General features: G+C 44.5%; 1 protein-coding gene across 1 annotated transcript in view; it reads right to left on the bottom strand.

Moving 5' to 3' along the window:
* The window catches only part of SRFBP1 (serum response factor binding protein 1), a 127,249-nt gene that overhangs the window by 58,098 nt on the left and 42,737 nt on the right, over nt 1-26,414 (bottom strand). Inside the window, exons 2-3 of the mRNA XM_044291125.1 lie at nt 17,381-17,469; nt 4,327-4,399 (exon numbers count right to left, since the gene is read on the bottom strand). Of these exons, the coding sequence (XP_044147060.1) occupies nt 4,327-4,399; nt 17,381-17,469 (162 nt within the window). The remainder of the gene's footprint in view (nt 1-4,326; nt 4,400-17,380; nt 17,470-26,414) is intronic.

Genomic DNA, 26,414 nt, shown 5'->3' on the forward strand with positions numbered 1-26,414 from the left:
TCCGCTGCCGGCATCCTCCATTGTAATCATTTTTCCTGGGGATTGCCGTTAGCAACGGATCACATGTGTAGGATCTGCTCCCCCAGTTATAAATACACTACAGTATTTGGGGTTTGATCATTTCCTCCCAGTAAGGCAACTCTATTCTGTGATTTATGTATTGAATGTTTGGACGCTTACCGTTGGTAACATTCTAGTGCACCTGGTAGCCTGTGTCACATGGCCTGCCAAAGGTGGGGCTCGCAGCCTCCTCCCATTGTAGTAGGGATCTTACTTTGGAGGTATGTGGGAGTTTGGCTGCGAATCAACCCTTGGCACCTATCGGACAGTGTTCACACACTATAAGTAGGTTAGCGGTAGGCCCCGTGTTACACTGAGATACCTTGGCGGGGTGCGCCGGCTCCGATATGTTCCTGACAGGAATATATTGTCTACAATCTCATTTTTTTACATCAGTGTGCAGGTTTAGCCTTGTATTGTCAGTTGCATATTAGGGTGGAACACCATTTGCAGTGATCTATACACTCTTATAATTTTATCCACACATTATTTCATCTTGTGTAGGATGTTTTTGTGGTACATGTGGTCCGCTGTAAATAACGGTTTAAAGGGGTATCCATAGGACTCTGCATTGCAAATCCGCAGCAATCAAACGCTTTAATGGCTCATGCACACTTCCGTTGGATGTTTTGTCGTCTGTAAATTACTGAACCGCAAAACACGGATACTGGTCATGTTCATTCCGTATTTTGCGGAACAGAATAGTCCTACCCTTGTCCGTAATGTGGACAATAATAGGACATGTTCTATTCTTTTGTGGAAAGGACATATGGACATACGGAAATTGAATGCACATAAAGTAATTTCTGAATGGTTCTGCATATGGGCTGGTGGCAGTGGCAAAGCTGTGAGAAAGGGATTGAACACAAAAATTTGTGGAGCTTGGCTGCAACAAGAGCAAGTGTGATGTCCTCGTTGCACCAAAGGCCTAATTTGCATATTAAGAAAAAGTTGAATGGAGCCTCAAGTCAACAAAAGAAAAACAACATTTTAATGATGTGAACTCTGGTGTAAAAAGTTGCACATTTTGCCATGATATTTTTGTGCAAAAATGTGTGACCTGTGATTTTACACACCTATCACCATGTTTGAAAAGTGAGTGGGAACGTGGATGTGGTTAATTATGTTGTTAAGTATGCGCCAAAATTATGAAATGAGAAAAAGTTGCTAAAGAAAAAGGCGCAATCTCATTAGGGGAGAGGCATAAAAACTGGAGTGTTGTTTTCAAAGGTGCGCCAAATTTATCGCACTCCAATATCTGATGTGCTTTTCTAATTGCAGGAGTTATTCAGCTTTTAAAAAGCATGTCTTATCTAAACTTATATGTCGAGTCTTCCAACTTCCTAATATGCTTCCTTTTAAAAAAGATCCATTACAGTACTGGTGTTTTTCGTGTTACAGTCAGGTCCATAAATATTGGGACATCGACACAATTCTAACATTATTGGCTCTGTACACCACCACAATGGATTTGAAATGAAACGAACAAGATGTCTAGGAATTACAACAGTTTGCATATGTGCCTCCCACTTGTTAAAGGGACCAAAAGTAATGGGACAGAATAAAAATCATAAATCAAACTTTCACTTTTTAATACTTGGTTGCAAATCTTTTACAGTCAATTACAGACTGAAGTCTGGAACACATAGAAATCACCAGACACTGGGTTTCATCCCTGGTGATGCTCTGCAAGGCCTCTACTGCAACTGTCTTTAGTTCCTGCTTGTTCTTTTGGCATTTTCCCTTCAGTTTTGTCTTCAGCAAATGAAATGCATGCTCAATCGGATTCAGGTCAGGTGATTGACTTGGCCAGTGCATAACATTCCACTTCTTTCCCTTAAAAAACCCTTTGGTTGCTTTTGCAGTATGCTTTGGGTCATTGTCCATCTGCACTGTGAAGCTCTGTCCAATGAGTTCTGAAGCATTTGGCTGAATATGAGCAGATAATATTGCCCAAAACACTTCAGAATTCATCCTGCTGATTTTGTCAGCAATCAATCAATACAAGAGAACCAGTTCCATTGGCAGCCATAAATGCCCATGCCATGACACTACCACCAACATGCTTCACTGAAGAGGTGGTATGCTTCGGATCATGAGCAGTTCCTTGCCTTCTCCATACTCTTCTCTTCTTATCACTCTGGTACAGGTTTATCTTGGTCTCATCTGTCCATAGGATGTTGTTCCAGAACTGTGAAGGCTTTTTTTAGAAGTTGTTTGGCAAACTCTAATCTGGTCTTCCTTTTTTTGAGGCTCACCAATGGTTTACATCTTGTGGTGAACCCTCTGTATTCACTCTGGTGAAGTCTTCTCTTGATTGTTGACTTTGACACACATACACCTACCTCCTTGAGAATGTTCTTGATCTTGCCAACTGTTGTGAACTGTGTTTTCTTCACCAGGGAAACAATTATTCAGTCATCCACCACCACCAGTTGTTTTACGTGGTCTTCCGGGTCTTTTGGTGTTGCGGAGCTGACCGTTGCATTACTTCTTTTTAAGCATATTCCACACAGTTGTTTTGGCCACACCTAAGGTTTTTGCCATCTCTGATGGGTTTGTTTTGTTTTTTCAGCCTAATGATGGCTTGCTTCACTGATAGTGACAGCTCTTTGGATCTCATCTTGAGAGTTGACAGCAACAAATTCCAAATGCAAATATCACACTTGAAATGAACTCTGGACCTTTTATCTGCTCATTGTAATTGGGATAATGAGGGAATAACACACACCTGGCCATGGAACAGCTGAGAAGCCAATTGTACCCTTACTTTTGGTCCCTTAACGAGTGGGAGGCACATATGCAAAACTGTTGTAATTCTTACACCGTTCACCTGATTTAGATGTAAATACCCTCAAATTAAGGCCGAATGCACACGGTCTGACGTCAGCAGTCCGCGATATCCAGCCTAGAATTCATCGTAACAGCGCTATGGAATAAATGGCGCTTTAATAATAAATAACAATAACAAGGGAATAATATCTGAAGCCAGTTTTGGTTGAGTCTGTGTCAGAGTACTTTTTGCCACATTTATCAAATGTCACGTTAGTTGATAAATTTGTCTTATCCTTATACCTAACACTTGTCTAGAAAAGTTACTCCAGTTTTCCTTCTCCACTCTCCTAGTGGAGTGAGATTGTGGCTTTTTGCTGACTTTTTTTTTTTTTAAAGTCTCAATGATAAGTCTAAAGTGAAACTCATTAACATAGCTAGCCACACCCACTTCCCCACCCATATTTCAAAATTGGAGTGGTGTAAAAAGTCGTAAAATTTTTGCGCAAGTGAGAGAGTGAAGGCATGATAAATCATAGCCCTTATCTGCATTACTACCCATGTATATAGATAATAGTCCAAAATCTTGGTGACATATTCTCTTTGATTGCCCATGCTTTACAATGCTACTGCAGGTCACTTGATGTGACCAACCAGTTAAGGGGGCTGACCGACATGGGGGAATGCGATGGATGAGAGAGACAGGAAAGACAGAAAAATTGCGGGAAATATAGTTTTACAGTATAAACAGCGCAGTGTGACCGCCACTGGTTCCAGCACGAAGTGCGGAGATCAGGAATGTCCACAAAAGCCAATAAAATGGCCTAGAGGGAACAATGAACATGTACCCTGCACTACATATACTATCAGGAAATTGTATGAAGGCAATAACCCTTTTAACACTTAACAATTTGCTTATTTAGCTTTTGAGTATTAAAAATTGATTTACATTTTTTTTGACCAGAAAATAAAATGTTGCTTCTCAATCTGAAAAAAATAAAATAAAAAATAAGGGTATCCTACAAGAACCCACTATCTGTAGTAAGGCATGTGGTCCTTATCTTCAGACAGTCTTCAGTGCACTTTTATTCCAAATTGTCCAGATTTTCCTTAGCTCTGGGCACACAGTGGATCATGACCGCATCTTCTAAAAATGTATAAAGAACTGGCCATAGCCGGAGCATGAAGTCAGCATACACTTCTGCTATTCACAAGTCTACTAAAACGGGAACGGTCCTCCTTTTAAGGAGGACTTGCAGCGAATACTCCAAGCCCTTAAAAAGTGCATGCATTCCTAAACAAATGTACATTTAGCCTGGCAAGCATGTCTGCCAAAGTAAGCCAGGAGCACAGAAGAAATATAGCAAAAACACGGAAAAATGTTGGATTAAAATAACTGAAATGTTCCAGACAATTTGCAAGAGTGAGTTACAAGTGGCAGGACAGACTGCATATAGAATAAGGGGTCTATGGAGCAATACACACGTATTTTACCTTTATATACTGAATTTCTTCAAGAAGTCTTTGTGCTCGTCTTTGATTTTTAACCATCAGTTCTTCTGTTCCCCTGATAATATAAAGTAATAGAGTTAAAATAAATTATATAATGAATGTAGTGTGGCAAGGATTGCATAGTACCGCGTTAGCCCGCAAAAACAATGATGTTGAATACTATTGCGTTAATAAATAATAAAGTATTATAGGTGAACCAGAAAAAAACATATTGCAAGCTTTCAGAGCACAAAGGCTCCTTCTTCAGGCTAGATTACAAATGAAAGACTGAGAAAGAGGCACAACACTTATAGGATGTTACAGAAAAACATATACATGGGGGGATGCATAATAAAGATAAGGCTAATCAACAAGTGGAAATGGTCAGCGGAGACAATTTAGATTAGGGATTGGGATTCGAACTGAGGGAGCTGTGAATTTTGTCTAAATAGTGGGTCATAAAACCAGGGTTGAGATTCAGTCCATTACTTAAGGACTGGATGGAGTCATCATTTTAAATTACAAAGTTTTTCTGTCTCTATCATTAAAGTTGCCTTTGAGAATCAAAACCTTTAAGTCTGTCACGAACCAGCGAGTTTGAACCTACTGCGCCAGGTGTCCTACCTACTCTAAGGGCGTTGTCCAAGTGAACCCCTGGATCTTCACTACCACTGATAGTGGGGATAGACTTTCCCAAGGGGAACACCAGGTCGCTACCTCTTGAGGAGGATAAGCACACAAGGCAGCTGGTCCAGGCAGACCAGGAGGTACCCGAGATAGGTACCAGAGGTGCAGGACCAAAGGATGAGACAGAGGAGTAGTCAGACAGCAAAAAGGTCAGGGCAGGCAGCACAGGTACAGGTCAGGCAAAACAGATCGGCAACATGAGAGTCAAGGCAAACAGGCAGGGATCTAACAGGTAGCAGAGTCCAGGAATACAAATACAAGTCAGGGACACAGGCGAGAATTAGGAACCTTAGCAGGACACAAGGACCTTGACACTGAGGCATCTGGGAAGTGGGCTAAGCCACTTATATATGCACAGGAGGGCTAGGATTGGTCAGCGAGGTCACATCACTTAACCCATAAAGCCCAGGAAGTGACGTCCGCTGGCCTTTAAGGAAGTGCTGTAGAAAACAAACAGCAAGCATGCTGTGGCCAGGGCTGAGAGGAAACTGTGGAGCGGATGCCAGAACAACAGTGCTCACACAGAGCCCAGGACTGCAGCGTTGAATGCAAAGCACCGGACGCAGATCACTGCTGAACACAGCGGTCTGGGACCATGGCAGTAAGCAGGGGAACAGCGGCGCCCGGGACCATGGCAGTAAAAAGGGGAACAGCGGCGCATTGCAGCCGCTGTTACAAAGTCATTAATGGAGTGTCCTGGTCCAGAGAAATGGATTCCTACAGTTGTATCAGCTTTGTGGTTTATCTTAAATCTTTGCAGGTTTATTCTGGATCGCAGTTTCTGTACAGTCTCCCCAAAATAAATTGCTCTATTAGGAGTATCATGTACAGAACATTGGAGGATTCACATGAGAAGGTATCCATGAACTTACAGGTCTGTTGGGTATACGGACTGTATTAGTGGTAAAGACGTGTGCAGGTCTTGCTTTTTTTGTGCTTGCATTGAAAAGTACCCATCTGTGATGGTGAGAGGGCACGCCTAACAAGGAGATTCCTCAAGTTTGATGGTTGTTTGTATGCCAGAAAAGGTAACTGGAAATATTTGTCTTTTGTCTTTGTTGAATATTGGTTGGAGGGCCGCTGCAATTTTCTTTAGGATGTTCATTGGAAGGTTGTACATCACCATTAAAGACACCCTGTTGGTGACCTCCTTTTGTCTGTAATCCAAAAGGCTGTTTCTTGGAATCCTCATGGTTCTATGTATTTGTTCTTGTATGACCAGGGGATGATATCCCTGTTGTAGGAATGTGTTCCTTAGTGACAACAGATGTTTTCTGTCCTCAACGTCTGAACAAATACGGATGTATCATAGGGCCTGGCTGTAAATGATGGACTTTTTAACCTGTTTTGGATGAAAGCTGTCCCATATAAGATATGCTGGATGGCCTGTGGGTTTATGATAGATGTTTGTATGGTATTGTTAGTTATGTATATGGTAGTGTCCAGAAAATATACGTGGGATTGTGAGTAATTGAGAGTGAGCCTCATGGTCGGGTCAAACTTGTTGAAGTTTTTATGAAATGTCAGTAGTTCCTCTTCTGAGCCAGACCAAATCAGCAGAAGGTCATTGATATAACGAAAGTATGCCAAAGATTTGACAGTAAATCCTTCTTTAGTTTGGCCATAAACAGGTTGGCATACTGTGGCGACATTCTACTACCCATGACGCTACCCATACGCTGTAGGTATATGTCTTCCCCAAAAGAAAAGTAATTGTGGTGAAGTACATACCTGATCAGTTTCAGGGCTGGTTCCGTGGCAAGTTATTTTTTTTTGCAGAAAGTACTGACATGCGTCTATGCCATCCTTGTAAGAGTACAGGGGCTCTACATCCATATTCACCAATCTTGTGTTTTCTGGTAATGGTCCAATGGCTGATAGCTTGCACAGAATGTCTATGCTGTACTAGATAAAACTAGGTGTCCTTTTGACCAAGGGTTTCTGAATATTCTCTACCCAGCTCGAGATCCCTTCAGTTAGGGTCCCCATACCTGAAATGATTTGTCTGCCAGGATTCCCTTCTGCATGTATTTTCGGTAGCATGTAAAAGGTCCCCATTTTAGGATTATCCAGTAGGGTGGGTAATTAAACTGTGCAACCCCCACCGATTACAAGAATGAGATGATTGTCAGAAATGCATTCCACTCTAGGACTGTAGGGGCAGCAGCGCACATGCATGACTGCTACATTCACTGTAGGGACTCTTCTTGTGATTAGTGGGGGTCCTAGCAGTTGGACCCCCACCACTTAGATGCTTATGTCCTATCCTGTGTATCGGGGATAAGTTCTTATGGTTGGACAGCCCCTTTAAGTGTTCAATGTCTACACTTCCTCTGTTGATATGGATTCTGATAAGTATAAGGCCATGTTTAGGCATCCTATTTTTCAGTTGGAATAATCCCCAGCTGATTCTTGGATTTCTGGTTTCAAGTGCTGGTAATCTGCCTCACTCAATGGAGCTGATCCACGTGTTAACCCCTCAATGTTTGTGTGACATGTCACTTATTGACACAGGACTCATATCCCGCAGAAAAGCTTTGGACTACGGACAGCAACATGGTTTCCTATTGAAAAGAACGTGATGCGTATTTCTTTTGGATTTCAGTAAAATCTGAGTGGACATTCCACCATGTGAACATCACCTTATTTTTATAAAAAAAAGGCCAGTTATACTTAATCCGAGCATGGAGTAACTTTAAAATTCAATGCGAGCAGTCAGGAATGACTTCAATATTACTTTATGATATATGGAATATGACTTAAGAAACAGTCAGAAGTGACATCCAGGAATGTAATGTTCAGGTGGGAAACAGATGACTTAAAGGACTTAAACATCTGCACAAAAGCTGACATACATGGTTCTATAATGTGAGGGCTGAAAGGAATATTTGCATGGCTCTGTCCACCATCCTAAACTACAGAATCATTCTGGAGATTTCTGAGAAAGTGATGGGAGCAGCAGTGACTAAATCAGTCCACTACAAAGTAGTCAGAGTGGTTTGCTTCCGGTGCTGGAGCTATGCCAAACAGAGCATCGGCTGGGGTAAAGAGCGTTGGACTCTTTCTGATCAGCTAGTGATGGCCTATCCTGACAATAGGCCAACATGTAAGAAGAGTTGGAGAACCCATTTGAAAAAGTGCCATAACTAGTGCATGCTGCATTTTGTTTAAAAAAAAAAAAAAGTTAGTGATCTTTCACACAAGCATATCCCATGCGGGAATCACGCTCCATTTGAGAAAGGGATCGTGTGATCTAGACTACAGAAGCGCACAGCATTAGGGTCCATTCACACACCCGGCCGGCACCCCGTATAGAAATGCCTATTCTTGTCCGCAGCTGAGGACAAGAATAGGACATGTTCTATTTTTGGGCGGAGCTGCGTACCGGAAGTTCGGGGTCGAGCTCCGCAAACGCGGAAGCAGAGAGCACATAGTGTGCTCTCCGCTTCACGCCCGGGCCCATAGAGAATGAATGGGTCCGCACGGTTCCGCAAAATTGCGGAACGGGTGCTGACCCTTTTGCGGACGTGTGAATGGGGCCTTATGATTGATAATGCTGTGTGCCTCTGGCTGACCTTTCTGTAACAGAATCATACTGACATAAAGCTATCAGTAAGATTCCGTTACAGAAAGGTCAGGCAGAGGCACACAGCATTATCAAATCATGATAATGCCGTGTGATTCCGTAGTCCAGACCGCACGAACCCTCTCTCACACGGAGCGTGATTTCCGCAAGGAAGACGCTCATGTGAAAGAGCCCTTACTTACCCCAAATATATGAACTGTGTGATTCCAGCCCTAAAGGCTATGGACACCTTAGGAGTTATTTTTTTTTTTATTATTCTATTATTATCTATTATTCATTCTACTTATTTGGGGCTAAAAGTAAATTTTCCATTTGGTCTTTATTAAACATTTTCAACTGTAGTCCTTATCTCTGAACTCATGACAGCTCACACTCATCAATTTAGTAAAAATTTAGCTTAAATAAGACTTTAGTTATAATGGAGTGTTTATGATCTGTTAGGATAGTAAAGATGGGGGCTACAGATTGAGCCATTTAAAGGGGTTGTCAGAGTTATTTTTTTGTTCTATGTTTCTAACTAGGGAAATGTAACAGCTTTCCAATTAACTCACTTTATCTCCAGTTGCTGCTTTCTCAGATTTCACTGAGGGTCACATGACCTGTGATGTCAGCTTCTCTCCCTGCTCTGATAATGTTTGTGCACAAGCCTGAGAGATCTGTACACCAGAAGTCACTGTGCTGGCCACGCCCCCTGCACTGCCGGCTGCTGCTTATTGCTCTCTGCCAGGCTTTTTAACCCCTTCAGCTGCACAGAGAGAAGAGAAGTTCTGCACAGCATTGCAGGTAGGGGGAAGATCCTGTGTGTATTAGCAGTGTCATTATACAGCTGTCACTCAGGACAGTACTTGTATTCACTCCCTTAGCAGTGCAGGGGGAGGGGCAGAGATTGTTGTTTTTGCAAGTAAACAAAGGGCCAGAAGAGAACCAGGGAAATGAGGAAATATAGGATTACACTTACCGGTAATCATTTTTCCTTGAGCCTATGACAGCACCCATGGATAGCATCCGCCCCCTTCCTCAGGACAGGAAACAGGAAGCACAGCCTCTTCAAAAGGGAGGTACAACCCCCATCATGCCAGTCCTATTCCAAGAACTAAGGAGACAAAAACACTACACCACAAATCCACAACAGAACAAATGCTCATCTCTGTGTGCAAACACACGTATACATCTCTCTATATATTCTAAAATTCTTTTTTTTTTTTTTTTTTTATTATATATTTTTATTTATTTATTTATTTATTTATTTATTTATTTTTGTAAGGGAGGGAATTAGGCGGGTGCTGTCATAGGCTCAAGGAAAAATGATTACCGGTAAGTGTAATCCTATATTTCCCCCCTCGCCTATGACAGCACCCATGGATATCTAGGCGAGATCAACCTAGGGTGGGACAACTGCTTGGAGGACTTTACGCCCAAATCCCAAACCCTCCTGTGAAGGAAGCTGCAGCCTATAGTGCTTAAAGAAGGTATGAGCAGAACTCCAAGTAGCTGCTCTGCAAATCTGGTCAATAGAAGCGGAAGCTCTTTCTGCCCAGGATGTAGACACTGCTCTTGTTGAGTGTGCTCCAAACCCGGCAGGAGGAGGAACCCCTTTAGAGGAATATGCCAGATAGATGGCTTGTTTTATATACCTGGCTATGGATTGAGAGGAAGCAGGGGAGCCCTTCTTCTGTCCCTGAAAGGAAACTACCAGCTTAGAGGACAACCTCCATTCCTGAGTGGCCAAAAGGTATTGGATTAGACACCTTCTAACATCGAGGCAATGAAATTCCCTTTCCTTCTGATTCTTGGGTGAGGAACAGAAGGAAGGTAAAACTATATCCTGAGACCGATGAAAGGATGATGAAACCTTTGGAAGGAAGGCAGGGTCAGGAGATAGGTATATCCTATCTTCTAAGATATTGAGATACGGTTTTTCGATAGAGAGGGCCGAAATCTCACTCACTCTTCTAGCGGAAGTAATGGCTAGCAAGAAAACTAATTTAAAGGTCAAGATTTTAATAGAGACGTCCTCAATGGGCTCAAAGGGATCTCCGGTTAAGGCAGACAGGACTAGGTTCAAATCCCAGGGGGGAACTCTGGATTTCTGGACGGGAGCGAGTCTAGAAATTGCAACTACAAATCTCTTAATCCAGGGGTGGTCTGCTAACTTATACTCAAAGAGAGCACTTAAGGCAGAGATATGGACCTTTAAAGTACTGGGCCTCAGCTTTTTATTCCAGCCTTCCTGGAGGAAGCTCAGGACTAGAGGTAACTCCGGGGGATCCAAGACATTAACTGGCCTGTTTGCAAATCGAAGGAAGGCCCTCCAAACTCTCAAATAGATTTTTGAGGTAACAGGTTTTCTGCTGGATAAAAGGGTGTCTATCACCTCCCCGGAAAGACCCTTCATCTCTAGGATCTGCCTCTCAACAGCCAGGCTGTCAAGTGCAGGCTCTCCAACTGTGGATGAAGTAATGGTCCCTGAACTAGTAGTCCCGGGAAGACGGGAAGTACCCAGGGGTCTGCTACCGACATCCTCCTTAGCCAGGAAAACCAGACCCTCCTGGGCCAAAAGGGGGCTATAGTAATTACTAGGGCCTTCTCCTCCCGAATCTTCTTCAGGACTCTTGGGAGTAGCTTTATAGGAGGGAAGGCGTACAGGAGGCCTACTCTCCATGACTGCACCAAAGCGTCCACTGCCGTGGGCCGTTCTAGTGGGGATAGAGAGTAGAACCTTTTCACTTTTCTGTTTCCCCTTGTGGCAAAGAGATCCACCACCGGGAGACCCCAGAGAGCCACGATGTCGTTGAAGACCTGTTGATCTAGGGACCATTCCCCCTGCCGAACACAATGCCTGCTCAGAAAGTCTGCCTTCACATTCTCCTTTCCCTTTAAGTGTACCGCCCTGATCGATGGAAGGAAATCCTCTGCTATCTCGAAAATCTCCCTGGTGAGAGACATTAGATCTGGCGATCTCGTCCCCCCCTGACGATTGATATAGGCTACTGCCGTCATGTTGTCGGAGTAGATTAAGACGTTTCTGCCTTTTAAAAGGTGGAGGCATTTCTTTAAGGCCATGAGGATCGCCAGGAGTTCCTTGAAGTTGTGAGATCTGGGAACTGTCTCCTGATCCCACTGTCCCTGCAGAAGTAGAGATTCTGTGTGAGCTCCCCACCCCCAGGGACTTGCGTCTGTAGTCAGAGAGAGGGGATCCTGCCTTGACCAAGGGACTCCTCTCTGAAGGTTGGAAGGTTCTGTCCACCACTCTAAATCTTTTATCGTACGAGTTGACAGGTAGAAGAGGGAATCCAAGGATAGGGGATCTTTGTCCCAAGCTCCCAGGATCTGCAGCTGAAGAGACCTTGAGTGAAAGTGGGCCCATTCCACCCCCGGGATTGCGGCCATCATTAGGCCCAGAACTGACATGGCGTCTCTTAGAGAGATAGAACGGCGAGCCACAATGTCCTGAACTCTGGAGACTAACAGAGAAACCTTCTGTGTCGGGAGAAAACACATCTGCTTCTGGGAGTCCAGGAGCAGCCCCAGAAAGGTGCATATCTGACTTGGTACGAGATTGGATTTCTGGAGATTTAACTCCCAACCCAACTTTACCAGCACCTCCCTGACCCAGGCAATCCCCTCGGATAATTGTCCCGGTGTCTGAGAGAGAAGGAGGAAATAGTCTAGATAGGGGATGACAATCAGATCCTTCTCCCTCAGATGAGCCATCATCTCTGCTACAATCTTCGTAAAAAGCCTGGGTGCCTGAGACAACCCGAACGGCAGGGCCCGAAATTGAACGTGCAGGAGTCTGTCCGGGAACTGAACTGCTACTCTCAGGTACTTCTGGTGACTGGGATGGATTGGGACGTGGTAATAAGCGTCCCTGAGGTCCAGGGTCGCCATGTAGCAGCCTAGGAATAAATTTGGAATTATGGAACTGATAGTCTCCATACGAAACCTCTCGTACACCAGGTATTTGTTGAGCAGCTTCAGATTTATTATGGTTCGGAAGGTGCCATTCGGCTTCTTTACAAGAAAAAGTGTCGAATAATAGCCCCTCTCCCTCTCTTGAGCTGGAACCTCCTGCAGGACCCTTTTCTCTAGTAAATCTGTCACTTCCAGACGCAATGCTTCTAGCTTCTCTGGGCTGGAGCGATAGTCCGTCAAAACGAACCTTTCTGGAGGAGTTCTCAGGAAGTTCAGGCAATAGCCCTGTGAAATGATTGAGAGGATCCAGGGGCTGTTTGAGATCTTCCGCCACTGATCCGCGAAGAGGGAGAGACGACCTCCAACCGGGCATCTGGCGTCATTGCGGAGGTTTCTTAGAGGCCTCTCCACCTGAAAAAAGAAACCCCTTGCTCCTTCTAGGCGCATTACCAGACTGCCTGGGAGTTTCTCTTCTCTTAAAGTTAAATCTGGCCGACTGAGAACGAAAGGGCTTCTTAGGAGGCTGCTGATGAATAGAAGGGAAACCTTTCTTTCTGTCAGAGGCCTTTTCCAGCAGATCATCCAACGTGGGCCCGAAGAGAAATTCACCCTGACAGGGGATAGCACACAATTTTGCCTTCGATCCCGCATCTCCCTTCCAGTCTTTTAGCCAAATCGCCCGACGGGCGGAATTTGAAAGCGCTGCGGCTCTTGCTGACAGCTTCAGGGAGTCCACTGAGGCATCCGCCAGGAAGTCAATTGCACTGTACAGAGTTGGAAATGACGAGAGGAGCTGTTCCGTGGGCGCCCCTTTCTTCATCTGCTCCTCCATCTCCTTCATCCAGACCTTCAAGGACCTGGCCACAGAAGTGGCGGCTATAGCGGGTCTAAAAGAACCAGCCGTCGCCTCCCAGTTCTTTTTTAAATAGACCTCTGCTCTTCTGTCCATAGCATCCTTAAGAGTTCCGGCATCCTCAAACGGGAGGGCTGCCCTCTTAGAGATCTTTGCTACCGGAGCATCCAACTTTGGGGCTCTATCCCAATCAGCAGAGGCTTTGTCCTCAAAGGGATACTTCCTCTTTAAGGCAGAAGGCACGAAAAATTTTCTGTCCGGCCTGCTCCATTCATTCTTAATGACCGAAGTTATATTCTCGTGCACATCAAAACATTTCAATCTTCTAGGACCCAGGCCTTCGAACATGGAATCCCTCATAGACTGGGGTTCTGCTTGATCATCAAGCCCCATAGTTGCCCTGACAATCCCGACTAGAGCATTAATGTTCTCTGGGAGGAACAAGGGTTTCCCCGCCAGCTGCTCGTCCTGTGAATGATACGAGGATGGAAGTTCTCCCTCCTCCTCTAATGCGGATAACAGCTCCTGATCGCTTGAAGCGGGAATAGAGACTGCGGCGGAAGTACTAGGGCGATCTTCAAGTAGATTACTCAAGGATTCTTTAACTGTTTCTCTGACTTCATCCTTGATAATCCTCTTTAGGCTTGATAAGAGAGAGGGGGCCTCATCCTCCAATAATTTGCCAACGCAGGCCTGACATGCAGGTTTGCCCCAACCGGACGGTAGCTTCCTCTTGCAAATAGCACAGCCCCGCTCCTTGGATCTTGACCCCCTTCTCTCTTTAGAAGTCTAAACACATAAAGCGAAGACAACCATCAGGTACTGAGATAAATGGAAAATGCAGGGCATACGCCCCTCTTACCCCCACCGGTACCGAGGATTCGTTGGTGGTTTCAGTGGGTTCTGCGCGCTGTGTGGGCTCCATTTTCTGCCACTGGCTCTCATCCATGGAGTTCACTGCAGGCAAAAAACACCAGCCTGCAGTGAGAGCTGGCTGGCTTTTGAACTTGCCGGGCGCGCGTCGGCACCCTCCCCTTCCGGTCCAAGGCCCGCCTCCTCCCACTGCCAAAAGCCGGAAGCCCAGATCCGGCGCCCATCGATGACGTCAGCGCCAGCCCGACCTACCCGGAAATAATCGCGTCGCGCGTGCGCGCGCGCGAACGCCAGCGGCAGCCGAACATACGGCACGGCCGCAGAGGTTCGCCAGGCCGGGGACACCGAAGCAGCCCCGACGGGGGAGTGACCGGACGAGAGGGAGTCCAAAGAGGCCAGACTTTAGCAGCGGCTTCCGAGGAAGACTTACGCCGCTCGGGTAGGCCCTCCTCCTACGGGTATCAACCAAGGGGCTCCCGCAGCTCTGCTCTTTACAGCTGTGCATCCACCCTGTCCCTTAGGACAGGAAACAGAACTGGCATGATGGGGGTTGTACCTCCCTTTTGAAGAGGCTGTGCTTCCTGTTTCCTGTCCTGAGGAAGGGGGCGGATGCTATCCATGGGTGCTGTCATAGGCGAGGGGGGAAATAGATATTTTTTTTCCTAAAACTTGCTAAGCTTAGTTATATATCGCTGACCATCAGATTTACAGTGCTATATTTTTTTTTCTATAACTCGGACAACCCCTTTAACCAGTTGCCAACCGCCAAATATTCCGTTACGGAAGGCTGTTAACTGTAACCCAACATATAAAAGTGATGCCCCGAAGCGCTGTAGATTGCTGGTTGTAAAGTAAACTGTGATCTTGCTGTCTGTAAATTAATCCCTATCTGGGGCAGGAAGGTGTTCATTTTTTTATTTATAAAAAAAAAAAATAATAATCATAAAAAAAAAAAAAAAAAAAAGTTAGTCATTAGTTTTACTAATAGTAAAGCAGACTACATACACACAAATGTATCCCCTTTGTCTTTCATTAATAAAAAATAGTTTTTCCCTTTTTCTTTCCCAAAAATGTTTAAAATATATGTACAGTATTAGTTTAAACTATAATTAGTATCGATTTTTTGGGGAGATGGTGGAAAATACAAATTGTTATGATTTTTTTTTTTTTGCCAAAAGCTTAAAATGTCCAAATTTCCCTAAGATTAATACCTTAGGACAGTGATGGCTAACCTTGGCACTCCAGCTGTGGTGAAACTACGACTCCCAGCATGCTCCATTTATTTCTACAGAGTTCTGAGAGCAGCCAAGCAAGGGGGGCATCTTGGGAGTTGTAGTTTTACCACAGCTGGAGTGCCAAGGTTAGCCATCACTGCCTTAGGAGGTTAAACCCTTTTGCCCCCAGATGTTTTTTTTTTTTGTGTTTTTGTGTTGCACTCCTTGCCTTCCCAGAGTCATAACTTTTTTATTTGTCTGTTCACTTAGCCATATGAGGACTTGTTTTTTGGGGGAAAAGTTGTACTTTCCAAAGCCAACATTTAATATCGCATATGATGTAGTGGGAAGCGGGAAAAAAATTCCAAATGGGGTGAAATTGCAAAAAATGAAGCATTTCCACCACAGTTTTACGAGTTTTTTATTTACAACATTCGATGTGCGATAAAACTGACCAGTTACTTTTATTCTACAGGTCAGTACGAATCCGGCGATACCTTATATGTATAGTTTTTCTTGCGTTTTGATAGTGATAAAAAAAAAAAAATTAGGAGAAAAAAAATCATTTTTTTTGTCGCCATATTTTGACCCCAATAACTTTTTTGTAATTATGTGTACGGAGCTGTATGGGGGCTTATTTTTTGTGCGGCGATCTGAACTTTTCATTGATATCTTTCTGGGGTCTGCATGACTTTTTGTTTGGCTGTTTGCCGTATGGGCAAAATATTTTTATACTATGGACGTTTTGGCACATCGTGACACCCGTGATTTTTTTTATAGCCCTATTACAGGCAAGGCCTCCATAGGAATTACTATGCAGCCTCCTGTCATTCACAAAGACAGGGGCTGCTGCATACAAGCTTCGGCATCTCCGATCGCCACACGGGGGAGACGGAGCATCACCGGTGTTTCACGCGCTCAGATGCCGTGGTTAGGATTGGCATCTGAGAGGTTAAATGTCCGTGATCGGCATTACTGCCGTTTGTGGACATAATCGGGTGTCTGCTAGAAGAAGCAAGCGGCCACCCGCAGCTATGGCGCCCGCTCCGCTTAGGAGAGGATGCCATCTTTAAAAAAAAAATCAGCCAGCGCCATACTATTACGGCGCTGGTAGGGAAGGGGTTAAAAGATAGTAACTTTGAAGGAGTTTCTACTGTTTTGGCACTGTACAACATCTGTACTAGCAGTATGGTGCCATAGAACCAGCAGTAGAAAAATAGGTTTCCAAAATGTGCTCTAATCGTATGAAGTGTTGACATGAGGACAGCCAGTAGATAAATTACACAAGTAGTCTCTATTTTCAAAGCACAAACATGTGGTAACGATTTTAGAAAAAATGTTTTGTCTTGTCTTTTGTAACAGGAAAAAAAATTGGTAAGAACGGAAAAATATACATTTTTTAAAATATATAATCTCAGAAATGAAATAGTTATTTGCAATTAGGCCCATTGCAAATGTTGTAATTGTCCTATTGTAATGGGCCTAACTGGTAATGAAGTACTTAATAAAGACCAACTTTCTCAAAGAATTTTAGCCCAAAATGAGTAGAATAATTAAAAAAATATATATAATACCCCTAAAGTGGATGCTTTTAACACAACAATGCTGCACATGAGGACTATATAAACCACAACTACCCAGAACACTCCAGAGTAAATAAAACTATAGAAATCTAGCAATCAATATCAGTAAGTCATGGGCTTGTGGCGCGGTTAATCACAAAAAAAAAAATCTATGACTGTAATGGAAGTTTCAGATTCTTCTGTGGAGATCTGTCTACATGCTTTACACGCTGTGTTTCATCAGAAAAGGTGAGAAAAATAAGGCTACCAGGGCCTAAAATAATCTGGTTAAAATGTAAAATCCAATTTCTACTAGTATGTACTGTACAACAAGCAACAAAGTTCATGAAGATATGGATTTACTAACTTTTTGGATTTCAGCTTCGAAATGTGCCGGATTAGTTTGCGAAGTGTTAGAGCTTTTACTTTCTTTACATCTTTCCGCATCTTCACAACCTGTGGGAGAAAAGTAATTCCAGACAAGAATCATGAATAAGCAGCAAGAACTGGAAAAAAACACTTGTGCGTCACTGAAATCTTTTTCTGCCAGTTAAAACCAGATAGCGACACACATCCGTTTTTTTATATTTTTTTAATATCAGTTTTATTTTCTGATTACAGATTTTTTATTCTATTTCCTGAACATGATTGTCGGATCGCCCATCATGCCTGAGCTGTTCTTAACATTTAGAGAAGCTTTACAGCAACCACCAGGACAGGGGAACCTCATTGACTTCTATAAAGTTTTGTAGGCATGGTCTGTGACCTGTATTGTGAATGGTGGAACCTGTGTTATCTATACAAAGAGGTGCTGACATTCTTATCTTACCTGTAATGATAAGTACAGTGATCTGTACAGACCAAGAAGACCAAAACTGAAGGATCTTATAGTTTATGTTTAAATATAGTGAAATGGAAAATTAAAAAAAAAATCACCAAAAATTATTTAAATATCTGTTTAATATAAAAACGTGATTTAAACAATTAGTCATTTTCTGACAACACATTCCCTTTAAAAGCTCATTACACAACATGTATTAGCTGCATAGTTCAGAGGACAGTGCTGGATATAACTATAGTGCAGTGATGACAAACCTTTTAGAGACCGATTGCCCAAACTGCAACCAAAGCCCACTTATTTATCGCCAAGTGCCAGCACGGCAATTTAACCTGAATACCAATATAGTATATCTTCCATGTACTTTATCATGTAGCTAAAATAGCCTGCATACATTCAGTGCGCTGCCTGTGCTGTACATAGTGTGCCCTGCGCTGATGAGTGGCAGGAAAAGTCTAAGGGATATTGGTACACCATAGACTTTTTCCAGGGTGCGGATGACCACAGAGAGGGCTCTGAGTGCCGCACCTGTGCCATAGGTTCGCCGCCACTGATATAGTGTATGGTTCTTAATAGGGTTGCACCGGACATCGAATTATCGATACCCAATCGATACTTTTGTACTGGTATCGGTCAGATATCGGGAATTGCCATTTACCGATACTAGCGCAGCCTAGTATCAGAGAACATGGAGCATGCTGCTCTCAGCGCGCGCCATGTTCCCCCAGCAGCACAGGGGAGGAGAAGTCACTCTCTCCCTCCCCCCTGTGCTGCTGTCACCAATGGGAAGAGAGAGGGGTGGAGGAGAGGAGGGGCTGTGGCCACTGCGCCACCACTGAAGATAAGTAACTCATTAATACAAATCCAGGAGGCGGGTGCCAGCTGCAGAATCACATAGCCGGCAGCCGACCTCTATGACAGGGAGCTGCATTCATCGGCCGTTAACCCCTCAGTTAACTGCCGCTGATGGCAGCTCCCTGTCATAGAGGTCGGGTGTCGACTATGCATTTATGCCGCTGGCACCCGCCTCCTGTATTTGTATTAATGGTTTATAAACATTGGTGGCGCAGTGCGCCCCCCCCTAAGACCCCCCAGTTATTAAATCATTGGTGGCAGTGACCACAGGGTCCCCTCCACACTCTTCATTGGTGGTGCAGTGGCAGCTGTGATCGGAGCCCCAGCAGTGTAATCCTGGGGCTCCGATCAGTCAGGGCTGGCATGGTAAGATCCCTGCTGCTGTGTGCACAGAGCACAGGGAGAGTTTAAAGCTGCCCTGTGAGTGTAACTGCGCGATTCACCATTTTTTTGTCACCTTGTGTGTGTCCCCCCCCCCAAAAAAAAAAGAAGAATAGGACTGTTCTATTATGGGCCGGACGTTCCATAAAATGCATAATGCACACAGCTTTTTGGGCATTATTTTTTTTTTCGTGTGGTATCGAATATCGCAATACTTTTTTCATGTTCAGCGACGACAAATGGTTTATAAATAGGGATAAGTCGATTTGCATAAGACTTTGTTTCAATACTGTACGGAGCAAACGTTCCAGAGTCCGGGAAATGTTTTTTTACAGTCTAAATCAATTTCAGAAGTTATTATGCAAAGTCTTGCAAGACTTCGCAAAGTAATAACTTCGGCTCATTGGAGTCAATACATTTTAATACTATAGTATTGAAACAAAGTTTTATGCAAATCGACTTCGGATACTTAATCCGAAGTCGATTCGCTCATCCCTATTTATAAACCATTGTCGTCGCTGAACAGGACATAACATTTGGCATTAAATTACATCTCCACAATGACTTTGGCTATGGTAAAATCATAAGTTATGATGGAGGGGTTGGAAGGTTGCAAGACAATCCCAAGAATTTGCTATATCCTGAGATGTCCAGAAAAATCTCTTTAAAGATGTGCTTTACAGGAGTCACATGAACCAAAGGTACAATGGAAGGAGTTGATGACGGATTTCTGTGGGAGGGTTTTCTAGGCATGTTCTGCGAAGAGGTAGAGGAAGGCCTCATGCACATCTAAGTCCCGTCTAAGTAACGTCCGTCACACGGCCATTTTTAGCACCAATGAAAGTCTATAGGGCTATTCACATGGCCATTCTTTTAACGGCCAGTGAATAGCGTCCTTCCAAAAATAGGACATTTCACGGTCAGACTAACCCATTGAAATCAATGGGACTGTTTTTAACGGACAATTGACAGGAGTGCACCTGTCTAACAGCCGTTAAAAACGTGTACACTTTACCCAGGAGGGGTCAAATTATTTTTTTTTAAATAGACTCACCTCGTTCACTTGCTCGCAGTGCGGCAGTCTCTTCTCTCTTCATTGAGCAGGACCTGCCGTAGGACCTGCGATACACGTGGTGACGTAACCACGTGGGAGCGTGCAGTGATGTAATCGCGCACCTTTGGCAGGTCCCTTCAGTGAAAAGACTGCTACAGCTCGAGCAAGTGGAGTAGGCGAGTTTTTTTTTTTTATATATATCAACAAAAAATGTGGTGGGCCATTATGGGGGCATTATGTAAACCATGGGGGGAATTATTTTTAAAATGGGGCCCAACATTGGGTGCATTAAAAAATAATTCCTACTCTATGGGGGACATTATTTAAGATAGGGGACAACATTGGGGTATTATTAAAGCTGGGGACAGTAAAAAAATAAATAAAAAAAATCCTACAATACAGGGGACATTATTTTAGCTGGGGCCAAAATAGGGGGCATTATTAAAGCTGGGGGCAGTAAAAAAATAATAATTCTTACAGTATGGGTGAAATTATTTTAGCTGGGGGCCTATATGGGGGCATGAAGTAAGCTCGGGGTAGCAACAACAAAAAAATCCTACACTCTGGGGTATATTATTTTAGCTGGGGGCCTACCATCCTGAAGAAGGGTGGGTCTAGAAATAACTGCCAATCAAAATCAAAACGGATGCAAAACAGACATTAAGAACGAACACATGGCCAGAAAATGGATGCACACACTGATGCAAAATGGCCATAAAAAACTGACAGTGTGTCCGTTTTTAACAGTTTAGCCTTAGGGCTCTTTCACACTTGCGTTGTCCGGATCCGGCGTGTACTCCATTCGCCGGAATTACACGCCGGATCCGGAAAAACACAAGTGAACTGAAAGCATTTGAAGACGGATCCGTCTTCAAAATGCGTTCAGTGTTACTATGGCAGCCAGGACGCTATAAAAGTCCTGGTTGCCATAGTAGTAGTGGGGAGCGGGGGAGCAGTATACTTACAGTCCGTGCGGCTCCCGAGGGGCTCCAGAATGACGTCAGAGCGCCCCATGCGCATGGATAACGTGCCATGCGATCACGTCATCCATGCGCGTGAGGCGGCCTGACGTCACTCTGGAGCGCCCCGGGAGCCGCACGGACGGTAAGTATACTCCTCCCCCGCTCCCCACTACACTTTACCATGGCTGCCAGGACTTAAGCATCCCGGCAGCCATGGTAACCATTCAGAAAAAGCTAAACGTCGGATACGGCAATGCGCCGAAACGACGTTTAGCTTAAGGCCGGATCCGGATCAATGCCTTTCAATGGGCATTATTTCGGATCCGGCCTTGCGGCAAGTGTTCAGGATTTTTGGCCGGAGCAAAAAGCACAGCATGCTGCGGTATTTTCTCCGGCCAAAAAACGTTCCGGCTCCGGAACTGAAGACATCCTGATGCATCCTTAACGGATTTCTCTCCATTCAGAATGCATTAGGATAAAACTGATTAGGATTCTTCCGGCATAGAGCCCCGACGACGGAACTCTATGCCGGAAGAAAAGAACGCAAGTGTGAAAGAGCCCTTAGGGTACTTTCACACTAGCGTTTTTCTTTTCCAGCACAGAGTTCCGTCCTAGGGGCTCTATACCGGAAAAAAAATGATCAGCTTTATCCCCATGCATTCTGAATGAAGAGCAATCTGTTCAGGATGCATCAGGATGTCTTCAGTTCAGTCTTTTTGACTGATCAGGACAGAGATAATACCGCAGCATGCTAAAAAAAACTGAAGACTTGCCTGAATGCAACCATGGTGATGGATCATGTGACGGACCATGTGATGAACGTAGTGACGTCATCAAAGGTCCTATTCCTCACACACACACAAGACAGAAGAGATGCCGGCTGCGCGAACAAGTGGATTAAGGTGAGTTAAAAAAAAAAAATGTAACTCCTCCAGCCCTACTGTACTATGCATTCTGTATTCAGAATGCTATTATTTTTCCTTATAAATATGTTATAAGGGAAAATAATAAAGATCAGGTCCCCATCCCGATCGGCTCCTAGCAACCGTGGGTGAAAATCGCACCGCATCCGCACTTGCTTGCGGATGCTTACGATTTTCACGCAGCCCCATTCACTTCTATGGGGCCTGCGTTGCGTGAAAAACGCACAAAATAGAGCATGCTGCGATTTTCACACAACGCAAAAGTGATGCGTTAAAATCACTGCTCATGTGCACAGCCCCATAGAAATGAATGGGTCCGGATTCAGTGCAGGTGCAATACGTTCAACTCACGCATTGCACCCGCACGGGAAAACTCACCCGTGTGAAAGGGGCCGATCTGCTGGCTATGCTCCTCTGAGCTACGGGGAGCGCGGCAGCTTCCTGAAACAGCCGATAGGAGGGCGCGCCGAGACTCAGATTCCTGTCGATCTGCCCTACAATTTTAGATGCAGTCACTGCCACAAAGTAATCGTGAAAACGTACAGAATAAGCAATGCTTCTTGACACTATAGAGCAAAGCAGGAAAAAGTCTCAAAGAAAGAAAACTATCTTGCAATTCCACAAACAAACTTAACATTTATGCCAAATGTGTGGAAAACATAACTGGTACATATTGTCACTTTTCATAGAACGTTCCACTTCTGCTATGGACCAGGAGTGGTAGAACAGCCAGGTTTCTGTCAGCTAATGACCACCATGGTGCTGAGTGATATAAACAGGTATGCCGCTCTACTGGCATTCTTCGTCTTTGTAAACTTGGAGAAAAACATATGGCCACACAGTGGGGCAGAAATCTGTCTCAGACAAGAGAGCGTGACTTAGGGGAAAGTGGGCATGACGATGTCATAATGTGTTCCAAACTTGCAGCAGAATCTGGAACAAAGTAAGCCAATTAATAAGTGGTATAAACTTAGACTAGACAGTCCAAAGGTGTGCCAGGCACCATCTGTCAGGGGAGAGAAGGGGGCTCCACTAACACTTTAGACTGAGAACGGAGGGTTAAGACGACACTTCACTAGTATTTAAAAGGGCCTTAAATTTACTCTGGCTAAATCTTAGACAGTATTGGTATCTGCCTCATTATTCTACACAAAAATCACAATATGACCAGCCATTACAGGTATTGAATTAATAACAGTGTTATATTCAGTTTATAAGCGTGGGTAATTTAAAGGGCTGCCCCATTACAACATATCCTCTATCCACAGGATAAGGGCTTGTTCACATGACCGTGTGAAGCCTGTCCCCGTATTGCGGACCGCATTTGCGGATCCGCAATACACGGGTCCTGTTCAGTTGCCATTCCGCATCACGGATGCGGACCCATTCACTTTACCGGGTCCGCAAACCCGGAGATGTGGAACAGTGCAGAACGGAACACTACGGAGTGCTTTCTGAGGTTCCGTCCTGTGCTTCCGCAGCGCAAAAAGATAGAGCTTGAGGGATCGTGGACCCATTCAAGTGAATGGGGCCGCGATCCCTATGCGGCTGCCACAGGGCTTCACGCGGTCGCGTGAACGAGCCTTAAGGGTCAATGCTATAGGACTGCCAAAGATAGCTGAGTACAAGCAATATCTCCGGCAGCCCCAGAGTGGAATGGAGCGGGAGCACAAATGCACGTCCTGTTGCGTTTTTCTTGTGTGGCTTTTTGGTGAGCTCTGCGGAAAATCTGCATCAAATCTGCACCAAAAAATTAATAAATGCACAAATGCACCAAAACTGCAATAAATAGTGCAGAAAAGGTCACCTTTCATAAACATGTCTAGGTAGATCCCACACTGGTGCATGTGACTGCTAACTTTCTAATTGTAATACTACAACCCTAACCATCCACTGATTTCTCCTATATCTACCGACTGCATACCTACCCTGCATCCAGTTTTGTATTTCTGAGATACAGTTGATAGGTTTGCTCTGTAGGCATTTTAAAACCTTAAATAAATAGAATTTAAAAAGAACGATACGCTATTGCGCAGTTTAGAGCATAGTGCGCCATCGCTGGGAGGCGGCCGGCCACTGCCACCAATGAAAATGTTGAGTGGGCTGAGGGAGGAGTGTGAAGGAGGGAGGGATGAAAATGGTGTAACGTGCGGGCGGAGGGTTCCGCTTGCTTCTGATGATGTGCACCGTGGCCAGCCACCAGCATTAGCCTCAGTGTTGTCATGATGTGAGATAAATGATAAGGTGTCACTTATTAATGTGAGGCACATGGTGTTATTACTTTAGTACCTCCATGTGCCTCACATTGATAGTAAGTGACCCCATTAAGTACCCACCCCCATAATGGGCAACATGGGGTTAATGGGAGGTGCCAGATGAGTTATTTACCTATAGGCCTCATGCACATGGCCGTTGTTTGCCGGTGCCCAAATTGCAGTCCACAATGCATGGGCACCGACCGTAGGGCCGCCATACGCGGACGCATTCTTGCTTCCGTGCCTCTGTTTCGCACCACACCTTCCTGTGAATGGGTTCGAATCCGTGATGTGGTGCATAAACGGCCAATGCCCATATATTGTGCACCCGCTGTTTGAAGGCCGCAATACGGGCCTACAACAGCCGTGTGCATGAGGCCTCAATGTGAGTCTCATGGAGGTCCAAATTAATAGAACCATGTGCCTCACATCAGCAGCAAGTAACATAATGTACCTCCACCCATTAACCTCACGTTGCCCATAATGTGAGGAGGTAATGGATGGGGTTATATTAATCTGAGCCACCTGGCTTCATGTTAATCCCATCATGTACCACCTCACACAATAACGTCATATGCTGGTGCATTTAAAGTATAACTTTCATTTTTTTTATTTTATTTTTTTAGTATTGGATTGTGGTGATTAATATCTCCTTGGTGGCCCTATTTAAACTTTTCACTGTGTATTCAATTACCCGTTACTTCCACATTTTTGTTCCCTGTAATGCCTATTTTTACCTCTGCTTAAAATAGGGTTGCTAGGCATGGTCCGTCTATGTGTTGAGCAGGCTGCGTGCAAGGTCACATTACTGACAGCCAGGGACTGTAAGTAAATGATGAAAGCCAGGTCCTCCCCAGCAGCTGATAACAGTGCCTGGGCTGTGTGCACTTCTCACTGTCCCTGCGCTTGGCAGACGCTCCCTCACTCAGCAGAGCTGGAGAATGCAGAGTGGAAGCAGCGCAGACCAGGGAAGGGAGATCTGCCGTCTGCTTAGTGTATAAATGAAAGCAACATGTGGTAAGAGGACACCCTTTGTGCTGCAGGAGATTAACCCTTTAGGGGGAGGGCTGTGGTTACTGACACTTTTGGGGGGCTATTGTTACTGGCTAGTGAGGGCAGGCGGGATTAGCCTCAGGGTGAGGGCAGTGGCGGCCATCTTAACTGAATAGTGAAATTGGAATGGTTTTCTCCCAGTAACAGGGTAGCCCCCTGAGCATGGCTGCATTACAGCTGCCTACAACCAGAACAGTGCACCCACCGCTTTATAGGGTCCTACTTCACCTCTATATGCTTTCAATTTGATATGGAATCCGAGAAAGAAAATGGTGGCATGCTACATCAAATGGTGTACTAGGTGCAGAAAAATGTCCACAATGTGGTGCACGGAACACCATATGGCAGCACACAATTTAGACTACTTTCATATCTGCGTTTTTGCTGGATCCGTCAAGGTTAAATAAAAACACTTCTGTCATGATAATACAACCGGCTGCATCGGTTATCAACGGATCCAGTTGTATCATCTCGAAAATAGCCATGACGGATCCGGCACTAAAACCATTGGAAGTCAATCCGTTTTCGTTTGTGTCCGAGAAAATGGATCCGGCACCATAGACTTGCATTGTGTGTCACGCCGGACAGAAAAATATTGCTTTTCTGTCCGGTATGGGAACGCAACCAAACAGAATGCATTCTGTTCCTTTCAGTTCAGTTTTGTCCTCATTGACCAGGAATGGGGACAAAACTGAAGCATTTTACTCCGGTTTTGAGATCCTCTGACTGATCTCAATACCGGAAAGGAGAAACGCAGAATTGACAGTAGCCCAACCTATGGAGTCCCTGTACTATGGGGCCATTCTGTATGCCTCTGCACACAGACGTGCTGAGGACATGAAGGGTGAACTTAACTCATGGCTGCGGATGAACATTTTTGTTTTGTTTTTTAAACTAGCAAGTATATTCCTATAGCAGCAATAACATGGCCTCCATGCACATGACCACACAAAACGCTCTGCTGCATCTAGATTGGCAACCACTGTAAATGCTCACAAGCTGGCATGTTGATTTTTAGAAAAATGCACCTTGTGTAGGGAACGGCCCCATCCATTCAGTAATGAAAGCATGATGAGACAA

The sequence above is a fragment of the Bufo gargarizans genome, chromosome 1 (assembly GCF_014858855.1).
Source record: "Bufo gargarizans isolate SCDJY-AF-19 chromosome 1, ASM1485885v1, whole genome shotgun sequence".
Taxonomy (NCBI): Eukaryota; Metazoa; Chordata; class Amphibia; order Anura; family Bufonidae; genus Bufo; species Bufo gargarizans.